Raw genomic sequence first — 24,313 nt, 5'->3', positions numbered from 1 at the left:
CGCTTCTGACTGTACCCAGTGCTTGTATAAATAAATCTTTAAAAAAAAAAAAAAAAGATAAACAAAGCCCTCACTTATGATCCCATATATTGATGTTTATTAGTTCCAGTAGTACCAATCATCATTCCTATTTGTAGTGCAAGACTTCTCATAAACTTATCACTACTCTCATTATGAAACTATTCAAATTCAGATTCCCTTCTAAACTTTTCAAACAAAAAAGTTTGAAAAGGCTCTTTTCTAATTAGAAAGAATTCGAGTGTGTAATGCAATGGATAATGTAAAATTCTCCCAAGTTAAATGAACAATAAAATTAAATACATATTCCTCCACAATAATTCTATTAAATATATCCTCTTGCTTTAGGAGGGGGTAAAGACTATGTCCTGTTTAATTTGACTCAATGTGCTAAGGGTAACCAAATTTAGAACAATGGCTCTTAGCAGGAAAGGCTCATAATGAGAGAGTAGTTCAGAAGAGGTTTCAATTGTACTGATAATATTTATTTCTGAAGCACTGTGTGCGTTCACATACATATTTTTTACTATTCTTTAAAATTCTTTGATAATTACAAATATTTAAGAGAAAGTGTTTCAGAGTATGATCGCTATAAAAAGGGCAGGTACCATGTTGCCTGCCCCATGTAATGAGGGGTAGAGTTGAAAAACAAGAGCAGTGGAAGAAGACTGGGAAAAGACAGGAGGAAGACTGGGAAAGACATGGAACAGACATGTGACCTCAGAATTGCACCAGGGACTTGGGGCACAACGGAGGAGACAGGTGGAATAGAGACAACGTAGAGACACTTGGAAGATATGTAGGCCCTGAGGGAGGTTGACAATGACAGTCATTACCTTGATTTGTCATCTGATTTTGCAACTTTCATCCCAGACTTGCCTGGCTCCTTCCGCCCTTTCTTATGGTTCCCTGCCAAAAGGTGCTTTAGACTTGTGGCAAGCTCTTAGACCTCAGCAACCCTACTCTGAGCCAACCTTGCTTGGCTGGGCATTTACCTACAAGGGGATGGTTAACTTTGGGTGTATTATTGGAAAATTATCATCTTCTCTTCTCTCTCTATGCACACTATCCTATTAAAGTTCTTTCACACTAAATTATGCTTTATCTTTATGAAGACTTCAATGGCAGAACCCATTTAAAGAGTAGGTTGGGGAAGGGGAATCTGGGATACCCCTCAGTCTGCACATAACAAAAGCAGTAGTAAAGGTGAGATATAGTATTTTCAAAAGAGGAAATCCAGGAGATGAAGAATAGGGGCTGGAAAGGACAGGACAACAAAAAGGACAATAAACAGAAAAAAAAATAAGATGGTGATCAATGTTCACTAAAAATTCTCAATGATGTAAATTCCTCTATTAAAAATCAAAGAATTCTCAAATTCTGTTAAAAGGCTATATCTGATCATATGCATTTTAGAAAAAAAACTCTCTTAAAACAAAATAACAAAGACAAGAGAGAAAGAATGGATGTTAAGTATTTTCAAATAGCTTTAAAATATCCATTCAGATAATTATACTCTATTTTCTCCTTCAACATATAATCTGAATTATTTTTACTTTGGGAAATGAACTGAAATTTTCTTTATGTTATAACACTGGAACAATTTTTGTAAATGTTACCAGCATCTTTAAAAGGAATATGTATTCCTTGTAGTGTATAAAGTCCCCTGTGTACCTGTTACATCAAGCTTGTGTGTTACTTAAATCCTTCTCTATATCTTGACATTTTAAAATCAAGTTAGGATTGAAAGGAATTAACATTTGATAAAATATAAGCATATGTTTGTGTATGTATATATTAGCTCTGAAAGGAAACAGAAGAAACTTGCAAAAATGTTTGCTTGATTCCAAGAAGGGAATAAGAGAAAGAAAGATGATTGCTTTTGTACATTCTGAATTATGAACTTAGGAAAATTTTATGCATTCAAAAATAAAAAGTAAAAGCAAAAAATTAAGAGTATTTTTAAATCTTATTCTGTTTCATCTACCTCTTTTTACATCACATATAATGTAAAAAGCTAAATGGAGGTCAAAGGAGAAATTCTAATTAACTCCTTCCTTTTCATTTGCCCTCCATAATATAAAAACATTTCTTGAGATATAATTGACATTTAACATTATACTACTTTCAAGTGATAATGATTTAATATTTGTAGGCTATAATAATTTTGATCCATAATAAGAAATAACTTTGATACCTTGGAAGTAACAGCACACATTTTTAAAAAGAGGCTAAAGAAATTCAATAGCTTGTCTTCATCATCTTTAATTTGACTATGAAAAAAATCATGTTTAAAAACTATCTTATGGGCCTCCCTGGTAGCGCAAGGAGTTAAGACGCAACCTATGAAGCTATCCATAGCCACTGCAGCAGGAGTTCGATCCCAGGCCAGGGAGCTACCCACATGGCACAGCAGACCTCTCCTGATTTGCCCACTGCTCCCCTCAGCAGTATATTTCAGTCAATCTGCTGGTTCTGTTCCCCATTCTGTCTTTGGTGAATCCTCTCACCGGCCACACCTCTGGCCTGTACCCCAATTCTTGTATGCATGAATAAATAAATCTTTAAAAATAAATAAATAAAAACTATCTTATGCATATTAAAAAATGCCTATAGGGCCTCCCCGGTGGCGCAGCGGTTGAGCGCTGGGTTGCGAAGCTGCCCGCGGCCTCTGCGGCGCCGGTTCGATCCCCGGCTGCTCCCCGGCCACCGGAGGAGGGTCCCGCATGGCGTGCAGACCTCTCCTGCCGCCCGCTGCTCCCCTCAGCAGTGTACTTCGGTCCTTCTGCCTGCTCTGCTCCCCGCTCTGGCTCTGGTGAATTCTCTCACCCTCCCGCGCTTCTGACTGTACCCAGTGCATGTGTGAACAAACAAACAAACAAATAAATAAATAAATACATAAATAAAAATACATGCCTCTTTGAAAAAAAAAAAAATTAAAAAAAAAAAATGCCTATAATAAGATGCTCAAAAAACATTTTAAAACTATAATAAAAAATCACTAATACTTTTTTCTTTTTTGGCTTGTATATTATAAATACACACAGCTCCATATATTACAGTAGGAATTCCATTTCAAACTTTGCATGCCTTGTATGGTAGACTGTAACCCATGGCATGTAGTCCTATAGAGCGTGAAATCTAATGTGAATATGTAATTTCACGATTACAAATCAACAAAACAACATACATCAGCATGGGGGAGGAAGTTAAAGGAATGAAACAATCTTGCTCAGACATTCATCTGTTGGGTCATTGTAAAAAACCCTAAGATATTGGGTAATATAATTCATCTCCTTTCCACCCTCAATCTAGACAACAAAAGAAAATCATTCCCTTTCCAATTTTATATAATCTCTCAATAAGTTCAAAGACCTGATTCTATCTATACATGAGCAGTACACTGTGAAGATAGAGAATTCATTGTTGGCAGAAACAGTAGCCTTTTTTTCCTTTCAATTTTAAGAATAGACTTTTTATAATGTTAAAAACATTAACAAGAAAATGATGAACAAGAGTATGTAACATAAATATCCATACTAAATAACAAATATCCATTCCTTTGAGAAAAATCACATTTAAATAAACTCAACTGGAAAAATAATTGATTCTGATTCACTCTGTTGAACATCTTTCTTACACACTGAGGCTGCTTAGCTGGTACACAGCACACATCATTCCTATTTACTGAAGCATAAAGCTATAAAATAACGGGGTGGTATGAATTAGTTGCCTTGACCTAATTTCTTTCTTGGTCACTGTCCACATTGTTTCATTTTTTTTCCCCTTTAAATCCTTTACCCTCTAATTGAAATTATATATATATATATATATATATACATACATACACACACATACACACACACATATACACACACAATATGTGATACAAATTAGCTTAGAGGAAAAAAATTTCCTATAATCCCACAACCAAAAATAAATCATATAATGTTAATGTTTGTCCTTCCAGCCTTTTGCCTAACCATGTTTATTAAAAAAGCAACATGATTTAACCATTTTCTAATATTTCTTTCATTAACTAATACATTATAAAATTGTTCCTACTTAATATTCTTTTATTATAACTTTTTAAATTAAAAAGTAGTCTGTAATATTCTTTTATTATAACTTTTTTAAATTAAAAAGTTGTCTGTAATATAAATAAGTAATAATTAACTTGGCCAATTTCCTATTATTGACCATTTTGGTTGCTTAATTATTTTTTGTTTTCTTTTTAAAAATTTTATAATTTCTAAAAAAATTTTACTGAAATAACACATATAGCTTTAAAACATATAGCTTTCAAATGTTAATTTATCTTTTACCAACATAATTGATGCTTTGCTCCTTGTAGATACATCTTGGAACATATGTCCAATTACTTCCTTAAAATACCTTCCTACAACTAAAATTGCAAGGCCAAAGAGTATGTGTCTTTTCCAGACTTTTCGGACATATTACCAAAATGCCCTCCAAAAAAACTGTCAAAAACCTTTATTCCCATCAATCATGTATTTTATTAGAGTGTCTGCAATAACTAAATGGCTGATTTTTATGTACCTAAGACACAACTAAAGGCTTGATATATTTTTAGCAATGCAAGCTTATCCACATATCATAACTGCATTGTATTCTGTGTATCCTAACATTTCCAGAAGGATTATTAAGTGTTTAAAAGAATAAACCTTAATGCCATCACAAAATGGATTTTAAAAAAATCATTCAAGGCCTCGCCTGGTGGTGCAGCGGTTGAGCACTGGGCTGCGAGGCTGCCGGCAGCCTCTGCAGCACCGGTTCGTTCCCTGGCCGCTGGCGAGGGTCCCACAGAAAAAAAAAAAAATTCATTCAATTCATTCAGAGCTGTTATGTCTGTAAAGAATATTACTTGTTAATCCCAATAAACAATTAGTTCTTACTTCATTGTTTCCAAGATTTTGTTTTAGATACCCTAAAACAGTACCCTAAAATGATAATATATAACCATTATTGCAAATGAAAGATTAAAATAATTAAGAGATATATCCCTTATAAAATCTGCCCACAAATTTGAATTCCCTTTTGTGTCCCCTTTCCATTATAATTCATAACTGGATAATCCTGTCATTCATTTTTATCTTTAGCATTCATTAACTCACCTAAATGTTTGTAATGGTGATTATGAGCTTGTAATAAAACCTTTACTCGATCCAAAGGAGCAACTGTTGTTTTGGCACAGCATCCAGCAATACCTAAAAATTTATTAAAAGGTCAGGAATAAATTACATGCCATTTTTTTCCAGATGGAAATCATTATTTGTTCAGTCAGCATACCCTCTGATTTCTAATTTGGTCTCCATGCCCAGCAGCGGCATATGCAGATGATTGGCCCCCATGCCCTCTAACTTAAAAACTGAGCACATCAGACTTAAAATTAAGCTTAAAGAGTGTAACTGCCCCCTAATACCTTTTGAATCTGGGAATCTTGCTAAATGTGGCATGGAAACACATTTGAAAGTATTTACCCAACTCTAAGGCTCTGTTTGAAGTAACTTCTACTACATGACTTTCATTAAAACAATCAACTTGTTTTAATGAAACGCGATTTCAACCGCAGCGGTTAAGCACTGGCTTGTGAAGCTGCCCACCGCCTCTGCAGCGCAGGTGCAGGGCGAGGGTCCCAGATGGCACGCAGACCTCTCCTGTCGCCCGCTGCTCCCCTCAGCAGTGTACTTCGTCAGTCTGACTGCTCTGCTCTCCCCTCTGGCTCTGGTGAATTCGCTCACCCTCTGGAGCTTCTGACTATACCCAGTGCTTGTATAAATAAATAAATAAATGAATGAATGAATGAATGAATGAATAAAAACATAAATAAATAAATAAAAACCAATCAACTTTTACCCTCAAAAATCCAGTAACTCATTTATACACTCAGTAATTACATTCATCCCTACCATATGCCACTGTGCAGACATGTGGATGACAGTAAATTGCCTGGTACAGACATGTGGATGACAGTAAATTGCCTGGTATGCTTTTTAAGGCACTAATATTTAAATATATAAAGACTTCTTGCTATACACTCTTTGTGTCTCTCCAAAATTCATATGTTAAAAACTAACTTTCAATGTTTAGGTCATGAGGGCCAAGCCCTTATGAATGGGTTTAGCACCCTTATAAAAGAGATGCCAGGGCCTCCCTGGTGGCCTAGGGGTTAAGAATCAGCCCTACCATCATGAAGGACCACCATGACAGCCTGAGTTCAATCCCTGGCCAGTGAGCTAACTCACATGCCTCAGCAGACCTCTCCTGTTTTGCACACTGCTCCCCTTAGCAGTGTATTTCAGTAGATCTGTCTGTTCTGCTCCCCACTCTGTGTTTAGCGAATCCTCTCACCAACCCCCACCCATCCTTCTGGCTTGCACCCCAGCTCCACACAAAAATAAAGTCTTAAAAAAAATAAATAAAGGGCCTCCCCGGTGGCGCAGCGGTTGAGCGCTGGGTTGAGAAGCTGCCCGCGGCCTCTGCGGTGCCAGTTCGATCCCCGGCTGCTCCCCGGCCACCGGAGGAGGGTCCCACATGGCGCGCAGACCTCTCCTGCCGCCCGCTGCTCCCCTCAGCAGTGTACTTCGGTCCTTCTGCCTGCTCTGCTCCCCGCTCTGGCTCTGGTGAATTCTCTCACCCTCCCGTGCTTCTGACTGTACCCAGTGCATGTATAAACAAAAACGAACAAACAAATAAATAAATAAAACATGCCTCTATAAAAAAATAAATAAATAAATAAATAAATAAATAAAAGAGGTGCCAAAGAGATCCCTGATTCCTTCCATCCACTGAAAACACAGCAAAAAAAGTGCCTTCATTGAGGAAGCAGGCCCTCATCAGACACCAAATCTGTTGATTTCATGATCACAGACTTTCCAGCTCCCAGAATTATAATAAATAAATATTTATTATTTATTAGTTCTCTAGATGATGACATTTTTTGCTGTAGCAGGCAAAACAGACTAAAACACTATTGTAAAGTATTTTACAATAGTAAATATTTTTACTATAATGAATTATTATTATAACTCATTGAGTTATAATTATTATTATTATTATTAATAGCTCAATGAGTTATAACTATAAAAGGGTGAATAAAAATTTTTTGTGTTTTCTTTTTTAATCATTACATTAAACTCTTTATCTTTGCATATTTGTTACAGAAGGTAGAGGGAACAAGCATTTTGTGGGTCTCCTTCACTATTGCAGAACAAAGACTAACACAGGGCCTGACACCCAAAAGGCACTCAATAAATATGGATAAATGAATGTAGTCTTACTTTACAAAGTTTTTTAAATGTAAGACAAAAATCGTTCGACACATTTACTTAATGACTCAGGATGAAACTAATGTTAAAAATCCAAAAATTAAATGCATATTTATACCCAAATATTAAATCCACTTATGGAAGCTTTTCCATATTTGTATCTAAATATTAAATCCACTTACAGAAGCTTTTCCATATCCATGAAATCCACATATTAACGTCTATATTTCTGTATCAAGTTTCTATTTTTTTTTAAAGATTTATTTATTTATGCATACAAGAGCCGGGGTACAGGCCAGAAATGTGGGGGGGGGGGGGGGGTGAGAGGACTCACCAGAGACAGAGTGGGGAGCAGAGCAGACAGACTGAAACACACTGCTGAGGGGAACAGGGGGCAAGACAGAAGAGGTCTGCTGCGCCATGTGGGTCAGCTCCCTGGCTGGGGGATACAGATTGAGCTGCACTGGCTGCCCAATAGCTTTATATTGAAGAGATTTAACCCCTTGTGCCACTAGGGAGGCCTTATCAAGCTTCTCTTATCCAGCATAAGTAACAGTCATGGCTTCCCCAAAATGAGGATAAACTAAAAATAATTTGCATTTGGGTGTATCTGACTTCAGAATACTCTGTTATATTATCTTCTTGGTTATTAGAATTAATGAATTGTTTACAATGTGCTCAATAAGCAGTTTTTTAAATAATATTTTAACTTGTATGTCATATTACTTTGTAGCTCAATTAATCATCACAATGTCCACTGAGTTGAACAAGTAGACATATCTTCCTTTTGAGCAACTGAAGTTAAGATACATGCCAAGATCACTGTTAATCAAATTTCTAACAGGTAATAGGCTAAGAGACTTAACTACAGTCACTGTGCCAAGTTTTTTACAAGTACGATCTCATGTAAATCATTACAATGCTCTGAAATAGGTACTCTTAGTTTCCATTTTAAAGATAGGGAAATGAGGGCCTTCCCTGTGGCACAGGGATTAAAGTCTCAGGGCTATCAAGCTATCACCAACCACTGCAGCAAGTTCCCCACCAGGGAGCTAACCCATGTGGTGAAATCCTGTCCCACCTTTCCTGTCCCACCCGCTGCTCCCTTCAGCAGTGTATTTCAGATAAGGCTGTTCTACTCCCCACTCTGTCTCTGGTGAATCCTCTCACCCCTGCACCCCTGGCCTACACCCCAGTACTTGTATGCATAAATAAAATAAAGATAGGAAAACAAAACACAGAAAGTTTAAGTAACTCCTAAATAATCTTCAAAGTTATACACACTTTCCAAAAATCTAAAGAAGCACTCTACCAAAGGAGAGACACAAATGGTCAATATGGGACCTCCTTGGTGGCACAAGGGGTTAAGCACCGCACTATGAAGCAATCCACAGCCTCTGCAGCACGAGTTCGATCCCCCGGGGTGGCCAGGGAGCTACTCACATGGCATAGCAGACCTCTCCTGCCTCGCCCACTGCTCCCCTCAGCAGTATATTTCGATCAGTCTGTCTGTTCTGTTCCCCACTCTATCTCTGGTGAATCCTCTCATGGCCCTCCCCACCTCCCACATATCCGGCATGTACCCCAGCTCTTGTATGCATAAATAAATAAATCTTTAAAAAAAAAAGTCAATATGAATATGAAAAGGTGCTCAGCTATTAGTCATCAGGGAAACACAAATTAAAACCACAGTTAGATACCATTAAAACACCTATTGAAATGGAATACAACTAGCGCATGTGGGTGTGCACACGCACACACACACACACCCCTATCACACACAGGCCCACACCCAAACCCTGACAATACCACGTGCTAACAAGGTAGTGGGAATACATAATGGAACAGACACTTTAAGAAACAGTTTGACAGGGGCCTCCCTGGTGGTGCAGGGGTTAAAATTTCAGTGCTGTCAAACTATCCCCAGCCACTGTAGCCTGAGTTCTGATCCCGGGCTAGAAAGCTAACCCACAAGGCACAGCAGACCTCTCCAGTCTCACCCTCTGCTCCCCTCAGCAGTGTATATCAGTGGATCCGCCTGTTCTGCTCCCCACTCTGTTTTTAGTGAATCCTCTCACACACCACCCCCACCCCGCGCCTCTAGCCTAGACCCCAGTTCTTGTATAAATAAATAAAATAAATCTTTTTTAAAAAAAAGTTTGAGAAATTTTTATAAAGTTAAACATGATACTCTTAAAATTCAGCAGCCCCATTCCTAGGTATTATTCAAGAAAAACAAAAATACATATCCACATAAAAACCTACTTGCAACTTTTCCTAGCCAAAAGCTAGAAAAGTAAGCAAATTTTCACCCATAGATGAAACTGGTAAGTCCATACAATGGAATGCTATTCAGTAATAAAAGAAACACAATACTGATACATGCAACATGGATGACTCTTAATTGCATTTTGTTAAGTGAAGGGAAGTGAAGACTCAAAAGAATACATACTGTATGATTAATTTACATACCATTGTGAACAAGATAAGACTCCAGCAAAAGAAAACAGATCACTAGTTGCCAGAGATAGGAAAACAGAACAATGACTATAAAGGTAAATGGAAATTTTTTTTTTTTTTAAATACAAGAACCTGGGTACAAGCCAGATGTACGGGAGGGTGAGAGGATTCACCAGAGACAGAGCGGGGAACAGAACAGGCAGACTGACTGAAATACTCTGCTGATCCTGGCTGGCCAGGATCGAACCGCACTACAGAGGCTGCAGACAGCTTCACAATACGGTGCTCAACCGCCTGCGCCACCAGGGAGGCCCCGGGAAGTGGAAATATTATGGAGTGATGGAACTATGCTATATTTTGATTGTGTTGGTCCTTATACATGTTTGTCAAAATTCATCTAACGGTAAAACCTAAGCAAGATGATTTTTACTGCACACAAATTTACATTAATAAACCAGCCTTTAAAATAAAAAGAGAGGGCGTCCCTGGTGGCGCAGGGGGTTGAGCACCGCACTATGAAGCAATCCGCAGCCTCTGCAGCATGAGTTCGATCCCTGGCTGGCCAGGGAGCAACCCACATGGTGCAGTGGACCTCTCCTGGCTTGCCCGCTGCACCCCTCAGTCAGTCTTCCTGTTCTGTTCCCCACTCTGCCTCTGGTGAATCCTCTCATCTGCCCCCACCCCCGCCCCACATCTCTGGTCTGTGTCTCAGCTCCTGTATGCATAAATAAATAAATCTTTTTAAAAAATAAAATAAAATAAAAACAAAGCTTCCAGGTTGGTGAACACATGAAGATTTAGAGAGAGTGGTGTGCAAGGAGAGAGCATGGAAACTTCATGCCCTTTCCCCATATCTTGCCCTATGCATCTCTTCCATCTGGTTGCTCCTGAGTTATACCCTCTGTAATAAATTGGTGATCCAGTGAATAAAAATAAATAAAACAAAACAAAAAAAACTATGCAAAAACCAACCAAAAACTATGCAAGCTCCTAAAAAAATCTACAATTTAATCAAGATCCCTCTGTAAAGTTTCCAGTACTCACTCTCTCTAATTTCTTTCTTCCTTTTGGTAGACTTTGCAGAGCAAAGTGTAAGATATATAGAGAAAAAAAAGCACAGATTTTAAGTATGCCACTTAATGAATATACCTACGTAAGGACCATCTGAATCAGGAAATGAAACATCACCAGCCTCCTAGAAGTCCTCCTACACTCCCCAAATTACTATATATCTGCTTCTCCTCCTCAGGAATAACCAATCAGTCTTCTAACAACATGGACTCAATTTTGACTAAACTTTATAGAAATAAAACCATCCCATATGCATTCTTCTAAGTCTGGCTTCTTCTGCTCAACATTATGCTTGTGGGATTCATCCACCGTTGCATGTGGGAGAAATTTATTCATTTTCAGTGTTGCACAGTAGTTCATGGCATGATTTTTTTAATTGCATTTATTTTATTAGGCAATGTTGGTATACAATACTGTATGTGATTCAGAGGTATAGATTTATATCTCTTCAGATGTTACCACACCACACTCAAAACCAACACACCCATAATCCTTAATCACAGTCCTCATGATATGCTTGCACAACATTTTAGCTATACTTTCTAGCATTGATGGGCATGCTTCTAGTTTGCATGGGTTGCTTCTATTTGGGACTATTAGGAATATCACAGACAGGACAGAAATATGTAGGTTGGTATTTACCTAGGAGTGGAACTACTAGATCACATAACATACAAATGTTCACTATATGAAGAATCTTGGTTGCGAGCCTCACCTACATGTTACGAAGACTCCACTCCAATGTCCAGTCAAACTACAAAATACAACATGTCTGAAACTGAATACTTGATCTCCCCCTACAATCATCATGAAAGTTGGTCCAACTACAGTCTTCCTACTTCAATGACCACTTTATTCTTTCAGCTGCTCAGGTCAAAATGAGTTACCTGAGATTTCTCTTCCTTAACTCATCATCTTTAATCTGTTAGAAAAATCCTATTTTTTCACTGCCTCCCTGGCTACTACTCTAACCCAAGCCATCATTATCTATCGCCTGAATTACTGCAATAAACAGCAAATTGGTCTCCTTGCTTCCATATTTACACCCTTACAGATATTCTCAACAGAGTAGTCAAAGTGATGCTTTTGAAACATGCTACATCATATCACTTCTCTACTCAAGACATGAATGGCTCCCCACTTCACTCCAGGTATGTTATTATTTAAACTGAGGAAATTTGACATATATAAGATTCTATTACTTTTCAGATATATCACAGGATGACTCAATATTTGTAAAAAACGTGATCTTTACAATAGTTTGCAAGATCCTTCATTTCCTGTCCCCTTTTGCTCCTCCGCCTTCTTTTCTCATCAACACTGCTAGGCTCTAGCTACATAGATCTCAAGGCTATTCTTTGAACACATGTGTCCCTCTCCTGTTTTGAAGTCTTAGTTTTAACTCTTTTTTTCACATCAAATGCTCTTGCTTAGAGGTAAACTTGTTAAACTGCCTCACTTCTTCAAGTCTGCTAAAGTGTCATCTTCTCACTGATACTTACCATTATCCTATTTAACACTGCACCTACTCAGATGCTCCACTTCCTTGCCCCACTGTCCTTTTTTCTTCCCAATGCATTTAATCACCTTTTAATTTATTTCTTCATATAACTTACAACCAGTGTAAACTCCAGGATCTTTGTTTTGTTCTTAATATGTATGAAGCAAGTAGCAGACACTCAAATATTCCTTTGTATAAATGAATGGCCCTTTTTTATCTGAAGACCAAAATAATTAAATTGTTATACTACTACAGCCTACAGATACTATCTTTCTATGAGTCCTCATAATGTGGAATTTTTTAAATTCCCAGGCTTAATTAAGTGATGACAACTCAAACAACCAATTAAGAAAGAGCAGAGATTGAAATACCTTCTTATGAGAAAAGAGAGGAAACTTCTGAGAGACAATACGAACCTTCTGCTCCCCCCTACACACACACACACACACACACACACAAAATAGGTAGGGTGGCACCTTTCAAGTAACTTGAGGCAGTTTACTAAAATCATTGAACCTACTTTTGGTTGTGGACAGTTTTAAACAACTTCCCAGTCATCTTTAAAAAGCTGACCTCTAATATTTGTTTTCTTTTTAAGAAAACAGTAAAATCCAATTGTATGCTAGGTCATCAATGGCCTTTATAACAGAACGGGGAGCACAGCATGTTTCACTGAAATCCTGGGGTCTTTGTAAGGTGTTCTCTTTTCCCTGGCATCCAACCGTGAAAAACAGTGCCAGGTTCAGCCCTTCCTCCTCCTCAGATGCTCTCCCTAAAGTCCGAGGCCCTTCCTCCCCAGGCCTCTGCTGTCACTCTGGTGTCATAAGTGATCACCACGAAGAGATCACAGCCGGTCTGAACAAACATCTGGCAGGACACTGAAGCAGTCGGTGTCCAAGGATGTCATCGCGGCCCCAAGCCACCCCACCTGCCCGGGATCCTGCCCCTGCCGCCCCGCATTCCGGGTCCCCTCGGAGGACACCCACCTCCGGCCAGGAAGGAGCGCAGCCAATGGAAGTCTCGACGGGCGGTGGGTCCTCCGGCTCCCGCCGCCTGCGGCATCGCGGGAGGGGGATCGGCCGCTGCCAGAGCCGCCGTCGCAGACGCCGCCATTGGGACGCCGGACGCGTCGGGACCTTCGATTGGTAATTTACAAACTACCGGCAGAGGCCATGGCCCAAGCGGCGCAGACAGAGCACGGGCCGCCGCGCCAGGCCAGCCCGGCAGAATAACAACCCGGGCGCGGCGCCGTCTGATGGCGTAATCCGGGGGCGGGGCCTGCGTCCGGCCCACGCGGTTGTCCCCTGGCCGACGCCTCCTTTATCCTGTTTTACCCGACAGTCTTCCTCGATATTCTGGCCTGTGTTCACACAGGAGACGGGAAACTTGATCTACGAGACGGTCCCACCAAATCCACCTCAGCGGGCCTCCCTGGTGGCGCAGGCGGTTAGGCGCAGCCCTGTGATGCTGTCCGCAGCTTCTGCAGCGTGGGCTCGGTCCTGGCGGGCCGGTGAGATACCTACATGGCTCGGCAGACCTCTCCTGTCTCACCCGCTGCTCCCCTCAGCAGTGTATTTCAATCCGTCTGCTTGTTTTGCTCCCTGCTCTCTGGTGAATCCACTCACCCTCCCGCACATCTGGTCTGTACCTCGCTCGGATCTTGTATAAATTAATAAATATTGGGGGGAAAAAAACAAAAACAGGGTCTCCCCTGGTGACACAAGCCATTGAGCGCAGTGCTGTGAAGCTGTCCGCAGCCTCTGAAGCACCAGTTGGATTCCGGCCGCCTGCAAGTGTCCCACATGGCACAGCAGACCTCTCCTGTCTCACCACTGCTCCCCTCAGCGGTGTATTTCAGTAGATCTGCCTGTTCTGCTCCCAACTGTATCTGGTGAATCCTCTCCCTCTCCCGTGCATCTGGCCTGTACCCCAGTTCTTGTATAAATAAATAAATAAATCTTTAAAAAAAAAATCCGCCTCAGAAAGCCAGCCTCTGTTTGCTGACCTATAATAACTGCCCGTTTGGGCTGTTTTTTGGCTTTTCTAAAATGAACACTTTCCAAAACCAGCCTTTGGCTCCTCGCTCTTTCCAGGAACCCTTGAAATTGTGCCGTCTCTCACCAAACCAACTGTAGCTTCCTAGAGTTTTTCACTGAACCTTAGCTTCTGCCCTTCCTAACTTCCAGCTAGGCCTCCACTCCAGCCCTACCAACTCTGCCAAAGAAGTACGGTGAGCACTGGTTCTTCTTTGGGATGCTACAAATTGCACAAATACTTATGCCTTGTCAGTCCTTTCTAAATTCATGCACAGTTTTCAAATTTCGTTGAGCTATACTCTCCACCAGTTTCAGCCCTTTATTCTTTTTTTTTTTTTAAGGATTTATTTAATTTATTTATTTATACAAGCACTGGGTACAGTCAGAAGAACGGGAGGGTGAGAGAATTCACCAGAGCCAGAGCAGGGAACAGAGCAGGCAGAAGGACCGAAGTACACTGCTGAGGGGAGCAGCGGGCTGCAGGAGAGGTCTGCGCGCCATGTGGGACCCTCCTGCGGTGGCCGGGGAGTGGCCTGGGAGCAGCCGGGGATCGAACCGGCGCTGCGCCACCAGGGAGGCCCTTCAACCCTTTATTCTTAGGAACTTGCCAGTTTTCTTCTCCCTGGACATCTGTATCCCAAGACTGTTTCTCAGTCCTTCCTTCCACGCAATAATTCTCTTACTATAACCCTCTCATCACTTCCAGCCTAGGCAAAATTCATTCCTATTGTTTGTCACCAAAGTTATTCTGATCTAATACACTCTTTTTCATATTTCATGTATTGTAATTGTCCTCAGTACTTACTCCAAACTTCCCTATCACTGACATTGGCCTACTCTCTCTCTCTCTCTCTCTCTCTCTCTGTATATGTCTTTGCAAGGTATGTGTAACCGCATTTACTAACGATGAGTCCAGATTTCAGATTTATCTTCTCCCATCTTTTCAACTATTTTTTAAAATATTTATTTATTTATTTATACAAGCACTGGGTACAGTCAGAAGCGGGGGAGGGTGAGAGAATTCACCAGAGCCAGAGCGGGGAAAAGAGCAGGCAGAAGGACCGAAGTACACTGCTGAGGGGAGCAGAGGGAGGCAGGAGAGGTCTGCGCGCCATGTGGGACCCTCCTCTGGTAGCTGGGGAGCAGCCGGGAATAGAACCAGCGCTGCAGAGGCTGCGGGCAGCTTGGCAACCCAGCACTCAACTGCTGCGCCACCGGGGAGGCCCCATCTTTTCAACTTTTAATTCCTAATCAGAAAATACAGACCCATATAGAAATACCATTACTTATATTTTGCACGTCTAATGTGAAGAATCACAACCTCCTTGAAGTGGGAATAGTTGCACATTGTGAACATAATCAATGCCACTAAGTGTTCATTTAAAAATAATTAAGGGGCCTCCCTGGTGGCACAAGGGGTTGGGTTGCAGCACTGTGAAGCTATCCACAGCCACTGCAGCATGAGTTCAATCCCTGACCAGGGAGGTGACCCTCATGGCGGGAGCAGACTTCTCCTGTCTCACCTGCTGCTCCCCTCAGCAGTGTATTTCAGTACATCTGCCTGTTCGGCTCCCCACTGTGTTTCTGGTGGAACCACACACACACACACACACACACACACACACACACACACACACCGGCTCCTCTGGCCTGCACCCCAGCTCTTGTATGCATAAATAAATAAATCTTTGGGGGCCTCCCTGGTGGCACAACCAGTTAAGACGCAACCTCTGCAGCATGAGTTCGATCTCCAGCCAGCCAGGGAGCAACCCACAGACCTCTCCTGTCTCGCCCGCTGCCCTCCTCAGCAGTGTAGTTCAGTAGATTTGCCTGTTCTGTTCCCCACTCTGTCTCTGGTGAGTTCTCTCATCCCCCACACCTTTGGCCTGTACCCCAGCTCCTATATGCATAAATAAATAAATCTTTAAAAAAATAGTAATTAAAATGGTCAATTATGTGTTATGTATATTTTGTCCCCATAAAAAATGAGCTACCTAAATTTTTATGTAAAAGAGAAATAAATCTATATTTTCATATTACATAACCAGCAAAGTTACCCCAGTTCCTAAGGCTAACATTTATTTTCCTACTGTCGTATAGTCTGTATTAGTACATCTCTTCTCTTGTGCTTCTATCCCTAATAAAGTGTACCACGCAGGTTTAATTAATCATTTAACAGTCCCCAACTCCAAAATTCAATCCATTATCAAGGATGGAAAGAAAGTTGATATAAATGATAATTGACAAGTCTACTGATTTAAACATCCAATTATTTCTTCTTCATCTACAAAGCTAGTTACTACTAAACCACCCAACCAATAAATGTTATAGTGTGGCTGGGCTCTGTCTGCGGGTCTCTTCTCTTCTATAATTACACTCATTCCCTGAGATCTCACTCAGCCTCGTAGTTTTAAATACAGTTCATATGCTGATGACTCCCAATATCTAGCCCACTCCCCAACTATAAATATAAATCAATATCTTCACCTGTGTATCTAATCGTGCCTATTTAGCACATCCAAAACTAAATTACTCCTCTTTCTTCATAAACATGCTACTCCTACAGCCATCTCTCATTTCATTAAGTAGCAATTCTATCCTCCCTCAGTGCATAAACCTTGAGTTATTTCCTAATTAGTTTCCCCACTTTCTCTTGCTCCCTGCGTGGGGTATGACATCCCTATGCTAACATGGCAGTCAAAGCAATCCTTTTAAACCTAAAGCAGGGCCTCCCTGGTGGTGCAAGGAGTTAAGACACAAGCTATGAAGCTGTCTGCAGCCTCTGCAGCACAAGTTCCATCCCAGGCCAGTCAGGAAGATACCCACATAGCGCAGCAGACCTCTCCTGACTAGCCCACTGCTCCTACCCTCAGCAGTGTATTTCAGTCAGTCTGCCTGTTCTGTTCCCAACTCTGCCTCTGGTGAATCCTCTCACCCCCTCCCCCCACCAACACCTCTGGCCTGTGCCCTAGCTCCTGTATGCAAAAATAAATAAATCTTTAAAAAATTAAAAAAAAACTAAAGCAGGGCCTCCCTGGTGGCTTAGGAATTAAGTCTCATTGCTACCACCTTGAAGGCCCACCCACGTCCCCTACCATAGCCTGGGTTTGATTGCTGCTAACCCACATGGTGCAGCAGACTGCACCTGTTTCACCCACTGCTCTCCTTAGCAGTGTATTTCAGTAGATCTGCCTGTTTTGCCCCCCATTCTGTCTCTAGTGAATACAAATCTTAAAATAAATAAATAAAACCTAAAACAAATCTTATCACTTCTCATTCCAAAACCCTTCCCTAACTTCCCATATTGCTTAGGAAAATTCTTACAATGTTCTACTGCTTTCATACTATATGGCTGGTCTCAACTCCTAGGACACCCTTCAGTCACACTGGCTTCTTTGTTGCTTCTCATAAAAATTGGGTATGCACCCCCTCAGGGACCTTACACATGCTGTTCCTCCTGTCTGTACTGTTTTTCCTTTATATATGGCATAAAACTGCCTCCTTCTCTCCCCTCGTTCAGGTCTTTACACAAATGTCAACTTCTCAGGGAAATCTTTCCTGCTTATGATATTGTAAATTACCATTTGCATTTTTCTCTGCTTTAATTTTAATTTTCCATTGTGCTTATCAGTTTTTTATAAACATGTTACATATAAAATTTATATTACATATAAAGTGCTTATTGTCATTTCCCCCACCACTAGAATGAAGGTAGGAGTTACCTGTTTTGTTCATTGGATGTGTCATTTGACACTGAATAACTGATAACTCACAACTCATCATGGATACATGTGAAGATTAATCCTTTCTCTGTCCTTTACTTTTAGATTATCTAACAAAAGCTAAAGAAGTGACAAGAAACTAATCCCTTCCTGCAAAGAATTTATTATTTCGTGGATGAATGTGACCCTAACAGAAAATAAATGTAATACACAAGTAAAAAGTGGGAATGCAGAGAAAAGATAAGCCTCATTGTCAGTGGTCATCAGGGAAGGAAGAATTGAACTGTCTTAGACATGGCTAAATATGGGCCAAGGCACCCTGCACACACACACACACACACACACACACACGCATGCATGCACAGACTACACATAAATAAGGATGTCTTTAAACTCATTTAAAAAACAAAAAATAGGGCCTCCCCGGTGGCGCAGCGGTTGAGCGCTGGGTTGCGAAACTGCGCGCGGCCTCTGTGGCGCCGGTTCGATCCCCTGCTGCTCCCCGGCCACCGGAGGAGGGTCCCACATGGCGCGCAGACCTCTCCTGCCGCCCGCTGCTCCCCTCAGCAGTGTACTTCGGTCCTTCTGCCTGCTCTGCTCCCCGCTCTGGCTCTGGTGAATTCTCTCACCCTCCCGAGCTTCTGACTGTACCCAGTGCTTGTATAAACAAAACAAACAAACAAACCAGCAAACAAATAAATAACGCATGCCTCTATAAAAAAAAAAAAAAAAAAGAAGTGTTTAAAAAACAAAAAATACCCAGTTTACCTAGCTTTGATTTTCTCTCCATGACTTCCCATCAAAATGAATGACAGCTTATTGACAAACATTAGGGATGTAGATCAAGGTTATATCATGAACTGTATTAATCTGGGCCTAACAAGTTTAGACTTAATGCAGTGGATAATAAGAAGCTGATGACAGCTATGTTTTCAAAAAATAATCTTGGAGAAATGAATGCACTGATTGGGAAGGCAGACACTGACAGATCTGACTGTAAGGAAGCCAGTTAGGAAGGTTTTGCAACGGTAGAGGAATAGGCATCATATATCACAGATGCCATATAAATTTCAAAAACTTTGGAGACATATGTAATTTACTCCTTATATAATATAGAATATTCGCTTATTTATTCTTATTTATATATTTTTATTTTATTTGTTTATATAAGTACAGTGAAACTAAATTTTAAAAACACTAGATGTCATTAGTTCACAGTCATTCGTTTATTATAAAAGAGACATGGAAATTATTTACATGATTACAAATTATTTTTTTAAGATTTATTTATTTATGCGTATAAGACCTGGGGTACAGGCCAGAGGTGTGGGGGCTGAGAGGATCCATCAGAGTGGGGAGCAGAACAGGCAGATTGACTGAAATACACTGCTGAGGGGAGCAGCGGGTGAGACAGGAGAGGTTTGCTGTGCTTGTGGGTTAGCTCCCAGGCCAGCCAGGCAGGCATGGAAATCATTCAGTGTTGCAGTGGCTACAGATACCTTCATAGTGCTATGACTTAACCTCTTGTTCCACCAGTCCCTACTTCTACTGGTGCTGTCAAGGCTATGGGAAAGATTGTTACTGAACTGAAAAGGAAGTTCACTGACATGGTTTTCCATGTTCCCACCCATAACGTGTTGGTTGTGGATCTGACCTGTCAACTGGAAAAATTTGTCAAACACGTTGACATCAAGAAGATGGGGAGAAAGCTGTTATGGGGGCCCATGGAGGGCATTCTTTCACCACTGACCATCCCATGCTTTTAACAGTGACAACCACTTCTCCACCTTTGATGCTAGGGGTAGCATTGCTTTCAACAGCCACTTTGTCAAGCTCATCTCCTGGTATGACAGTGAATTTGGCTACAGGAACATAGTGGTGGACCTCATGGTCTACATGACCTCCAAAGAATAAGAGACGCCTTGGTTACTAGCCCCAAAAAGAGCACCAGAGGAAGAGAGAGGCATTCATTGCTGGAGAATCCTTTCCCCTCTCATCTGACATACTGAATATATTCTAACTTTGTTTTAGTTCCATTCCAGATCCCTTAGAGAAAAGGATGGGCTTAAGAGCTCTACCTTGGGGCCTCCCTGTGGCGCAGTGGTTGAGCGCTGGGTTGCGAAGCGGCCCGCAGCCTCTGCAGTTCGATCCCTGGCTGCTCCATGGCCTCCAGAGGAGGGTCCCACATGGCGCGCAGACCTCTCCTGCCACCCGCTGCTCCCCTCAGCAGTGCACCTTGGTCCTTCTGCCTGCTCTGCTCCCCACTCTGGCTCTGGCGAATTCTCTCACCCTTCTGCGCTTCTGACTGTACCCAGTGCTTGTATAAATAAATAAAAATAAATCTTAAAAAAAAAAAAAGAGCTCTACCTTGCCCTATACCATCAATTAAGTACACAGTTCCTGGCAAAAAAAAAAAAAAAATGTTGGATGAACTTGAGAAAGTAGTTGGGGCTTCCCTGGTGGCGCAAGGGGATAAGATGCAACCTATGAAGCAATCTGCAGCCACTGCAGCACAAGTTCGATGCCCGGCCAGGGAGCTACCCACATGATACAGCAGACCTCTCCTGTCTCACTCACAGCTCCCCTCAGCAGTGTATTTCAGTCAATCTGCCTGTTCTGTTCCCCACTCTGTTTCTGGTGAGTCCTCTCACACCCCAACCTCTGGCCTTTACCTCTGTTCTTGTATGCATAAATAAATAAATTTAAAAAGAAAGGTTGCCAGATCTTCCTTGGGCATCATGGCGGTGTGTCAGGGATTACCAAGGAGGGTTTAAAGATGTCATCTCATGAAGACACCTTGAAATTATAACATTTTAGAAACTATGCAGCTTCACCTTAATCTTCAATCTCTGTTTTATGGTTGTTATTGTTAGAAAAGTAAAATAATATCTATGTCTTAAAATTTTTTATTATACATGCTGTATTCATGGAAAATCAAGATCTTTGAAGGAATGATCATTTCTTTAAAGGAATAAATATACGTTACATTCAGCTCCAAGCATGGGAACAGTTAGATTGCAACTTTCTTCTTATGGGTTGCCATAATTTTCTTTCATTTTTAAAGATCTATTCATTTATGCATACAAGAAGTGGGTACAGGCCAGAAGTGGAGGGAGTGAGAGGATTCACCAAAGACAGAGTGGGGAACAGAACAGGTGGATTGACTGAAATACACTGCTGAGGGGAGCAGCGGGGTGACACAGGAGAGATCTGCTGTCTGCTGTACCATGTAGGTCACCTCCCTGGCCTGGGATGGAACTTGTGCTGTAGTGGCTGTGGATAGCTTCATAGTGCTGAGAGTTAGCCCCTTGCGCCACCAGGGAGGCCCTGCCATAATTTTCTTGATTTGGGCAATAGCTTTACCTGGATTCAGTCCCTTGGGACAGTTCCGTGTGCAGTTCATGATGGTATATCAGTTATATAGTGAGAACCGAGAATAGTTTCTGCAGCTTGGCCAGGCACTCCTCCAGGAAATCGTCCCTGGAGTTTATCCTCCAGCAACAGACCTGCAGAAGAACTATAGGTCCCAAATATTTGTCTCCAGCCACCAGTGGTGCTGCAGCAAACACAGAGAGTACACTTGAAGCATCACCCCCTTTCTCACGGTCCCCTACAGACTGCAGATATATGGCTGCTTGCCTTCTCCAAATTCACCCTTTTTCAAATAAGTTGCAATGGATTTGTATTGAGCATAGAATTTGCTTAAACCAGGAACACATACTTTTGTGGCAGAGAGTAGATTTTTGAGAATGGTGTCAGTTCTTTAGGTATAAGCTAGACTGTTGTCTCCCTTGATGTCTAATGTACAGGACTCACAGATATCTGCTGAGCAAGAACATTGGATGCTCAAGGTAGACTCAAATTTATTCTTAATCTTAATTAAAGTTTTCAATATCACAGGACCATATTTACTCAAATCAGAGTTTACATAAAAGGTTTATCTTCAATTTTGTCTGACTTCCTTCACTAAATAGCAAATTTCTTTCTTTTTTAAAAGATTTTATTTATTTATTTTTGCATAGAAGAACTGGGGTGTAGGCCAGAGGTGCTGGGGGTTAGAGGATTCCCCAGAGACAGAGTGGAGAACAGAACAAGCAGATTGACTGAAATACTCTGGCAATGGGAGCCACAGGCGAGATAGGAGAGGTCTGATGCACCATATGGGTTAGCTTCCTGGCCAGGGATGGAACTCATGGTGCAGTGGCTGGCAATATAGCTTGATAGCGCTGAGACTTACCACCTTGCGCCACAAGGGAGGCCCTATTTAGTAAGTCCTTAAGATCATCTAGTTACTAAGTAAAGAAGCAGATATTTAGGGCCTCCCTGGTGGTGAAAGGGGTTAAGTCTCAGTTCTGTCAAGCTATCGCCAGCTACTTCCACTGCAGCATGAATTTGATGAGTTCCATTCCTGGCCAGGGATTTAACTTACATGGTGCCGCAGACCTCTCCTATATTGCCGCTTGCTCCCCTCTGGAGTGTATTTCAGTCAATCTGCCTGTTCTGCTCCCCACTCTGTCTCTCACCACCCCAACCCCTTCCTACCAGGCACCTCTGGCCTACAGTTTCTAGTCTATAAAATGTGGATGATCTCTTCCTTCAGATATAATGTGAATATCAAATTAGGTTATGTGGGCATAGAACATATCACAGTGCTCAGCACATAGCAGGTGCTATATCTCTTCCACTTCTTTAGTATGTGCAACTCTGGGCCTGCAGAACAGATCATTTTTCATCAGTCAATAAACATTTACTGCTTACTTACTGTGTGCCAGGCACTATGTTAGATGGGCAGATAAAATTCCTACAAAGACTTTTGTAAGAGAGCAAAAAGCTAAAAAAAAAAGCAAGTATAGTTTGTCTATTACAAATATCCCATATTGTAAGTGTATGCAAGTAGTGCTATAAACTACAGGGGGTAGTGGGTTTAGGAATGCTAAAAACTTGTTCCCCTCCAACCCCCACCACCAAAAGCTAGCAACTTGAACTAAGCTTTGAAAAATAAGAGTTTTCTAGGCAGTTGTAGGAGAATGGATATTTCAGAAAAGGGTCTGCATCATTTCAATGTAGTTACAATTAGCAATACCAATTAACTACAAAATATATAGAAAATATAACCCAAGATATCCTTTCATTTGTGCAATATATTGATATTCATTTGTTCAAGATATTTCTTATAGGGCCTCCCTGATGGTTCAAGGGGTTAAGAAGCAACCTGTGAAGCTGTCCGCAACCACTGAAGAACAAGTTCAATCCCCAGCCAGGGACCTCCCCACATGGTGCAACAGACCTCTTCCAACTTGCCCGCTGCTCCCCTCAGCAGTGTATTTCAGTCAATCTGCCTGTTCTGTTGCCACTCTGTCTCTAGTGAATCCTCTCACCTCTCCCCCACTTCTGGCCCATACCCCGGTTCTAGTATGCATAAATAAATCTTTTTTTTTTTTTAAAGATCATTCTTGTAATAAAGCTTGGTTCCTGTCCTCCTTGGAATTTCTACTCTATAGTAATAATTTAATCAACCACAGAAATTCATATAAAATTTAAACTGATAAGATCTTCTGAGTAAAGGTTTAGTAGAGGAGAATATAAAGCCATAAAATAGGAATATGAGGGACCTTCCTGGTGGTGTAAGAGGTTAAGTCTCAGCACTGTGAAGCAATCTGGAGCCACTGCAGCACGAGTTTGATCCCTGGCCAGGTAACTAACCCACATGGCACAGCAGACCTCTCTTGTCTCACCAGGTACCCCCCTCAGCAGTGTATTTCAGTAGAGCCACCTTTTTCTGTTTCCCACTCTGTCTCTGTTGAATCCTTTCACCACCACCACCACCCCCACTCCACACCTGTGTCTTACACCCCAGCTCTTGTATGCATAAATAAATAAAATAAATCTTTTTAAAAAAATAGGAATTTGACCTAAACAAGATGTTTAAAGAAGCTTTCCTTCAGGAAATATTTGAACCCAATGGTGAAGGATGACTAGGGCTTAAATGAGGAAGAGAAAGAAAAAGATTTCCAGGAAAAGGAAACAGAGTCCATGGTGTAAGAACTCAGTGTCTTCAAGGTCTGATTATGGCCTCAAATGCATTGTACACTCTGTCCAAGGTTTGGGAAGTCACATGCCTTCCAGGGACCTGGCAGGACTAATGTATAAGACAATAGAGGGAGCTGCTGGACTGGAGAACTGTAGAAGTGCTTGCCCTGCATCAAGTGAAACTCG

At 41.2% G+C, this 24,313-nt stretch overlaps 1 protein-coding gene across 2 annotated transcripts in view; it reads right to left on the bottom strand.

The window, feature by feature from the left end:
- The window catches only part of SLC25A16 (solute carrier family 25 member 16), a gene marked incomplete at its 3' end in the record, with an annotated part of 39,802 nt that extends 26,299 nt beyond the window's left edge, over positions 1-13,503 (bottom strand). For both annotated transcript variants that reach the window (XM_084244676.1, XM_084244677.1), the window contains exons 1-2: positions 13,326-13,503; positions 5,154-5,246 (exon numbers count right to left, since the gene is read on the bottom strand). In XM_084244676.1, coding sequence (XP_084100802.1) covers positions 5,154-5,246; positions 13,326-13,452 — 220 coding nt within the window. In that variant the 5' untranslated portion in view covers positions 13,453-13,503. The remainder of the gene's footprint in view (positions 1-5,153; positions 5,247-13,325) is intronic.
- Positions 13,504-24,313: the final 10,810 nt, after the last annotated feature.

The sequence above is a fragment of the Talpa europaea genome (genome assembly GCF_964194135.1).
Source record: "Talpa europaea genome assembly, chromosome: 10".
Taxonomy (NCBI): Eukaryota; Metazoa; Chordata; class Mammalia; order Eulipotyphla; family Talpidae; genus Talpa; species Talpa europaea.
The sequence above is the reverse complement of the archived record's forward strand: the minus strand, read 5'-3'. Positions and strand labels throughout refer to the sequence as shown.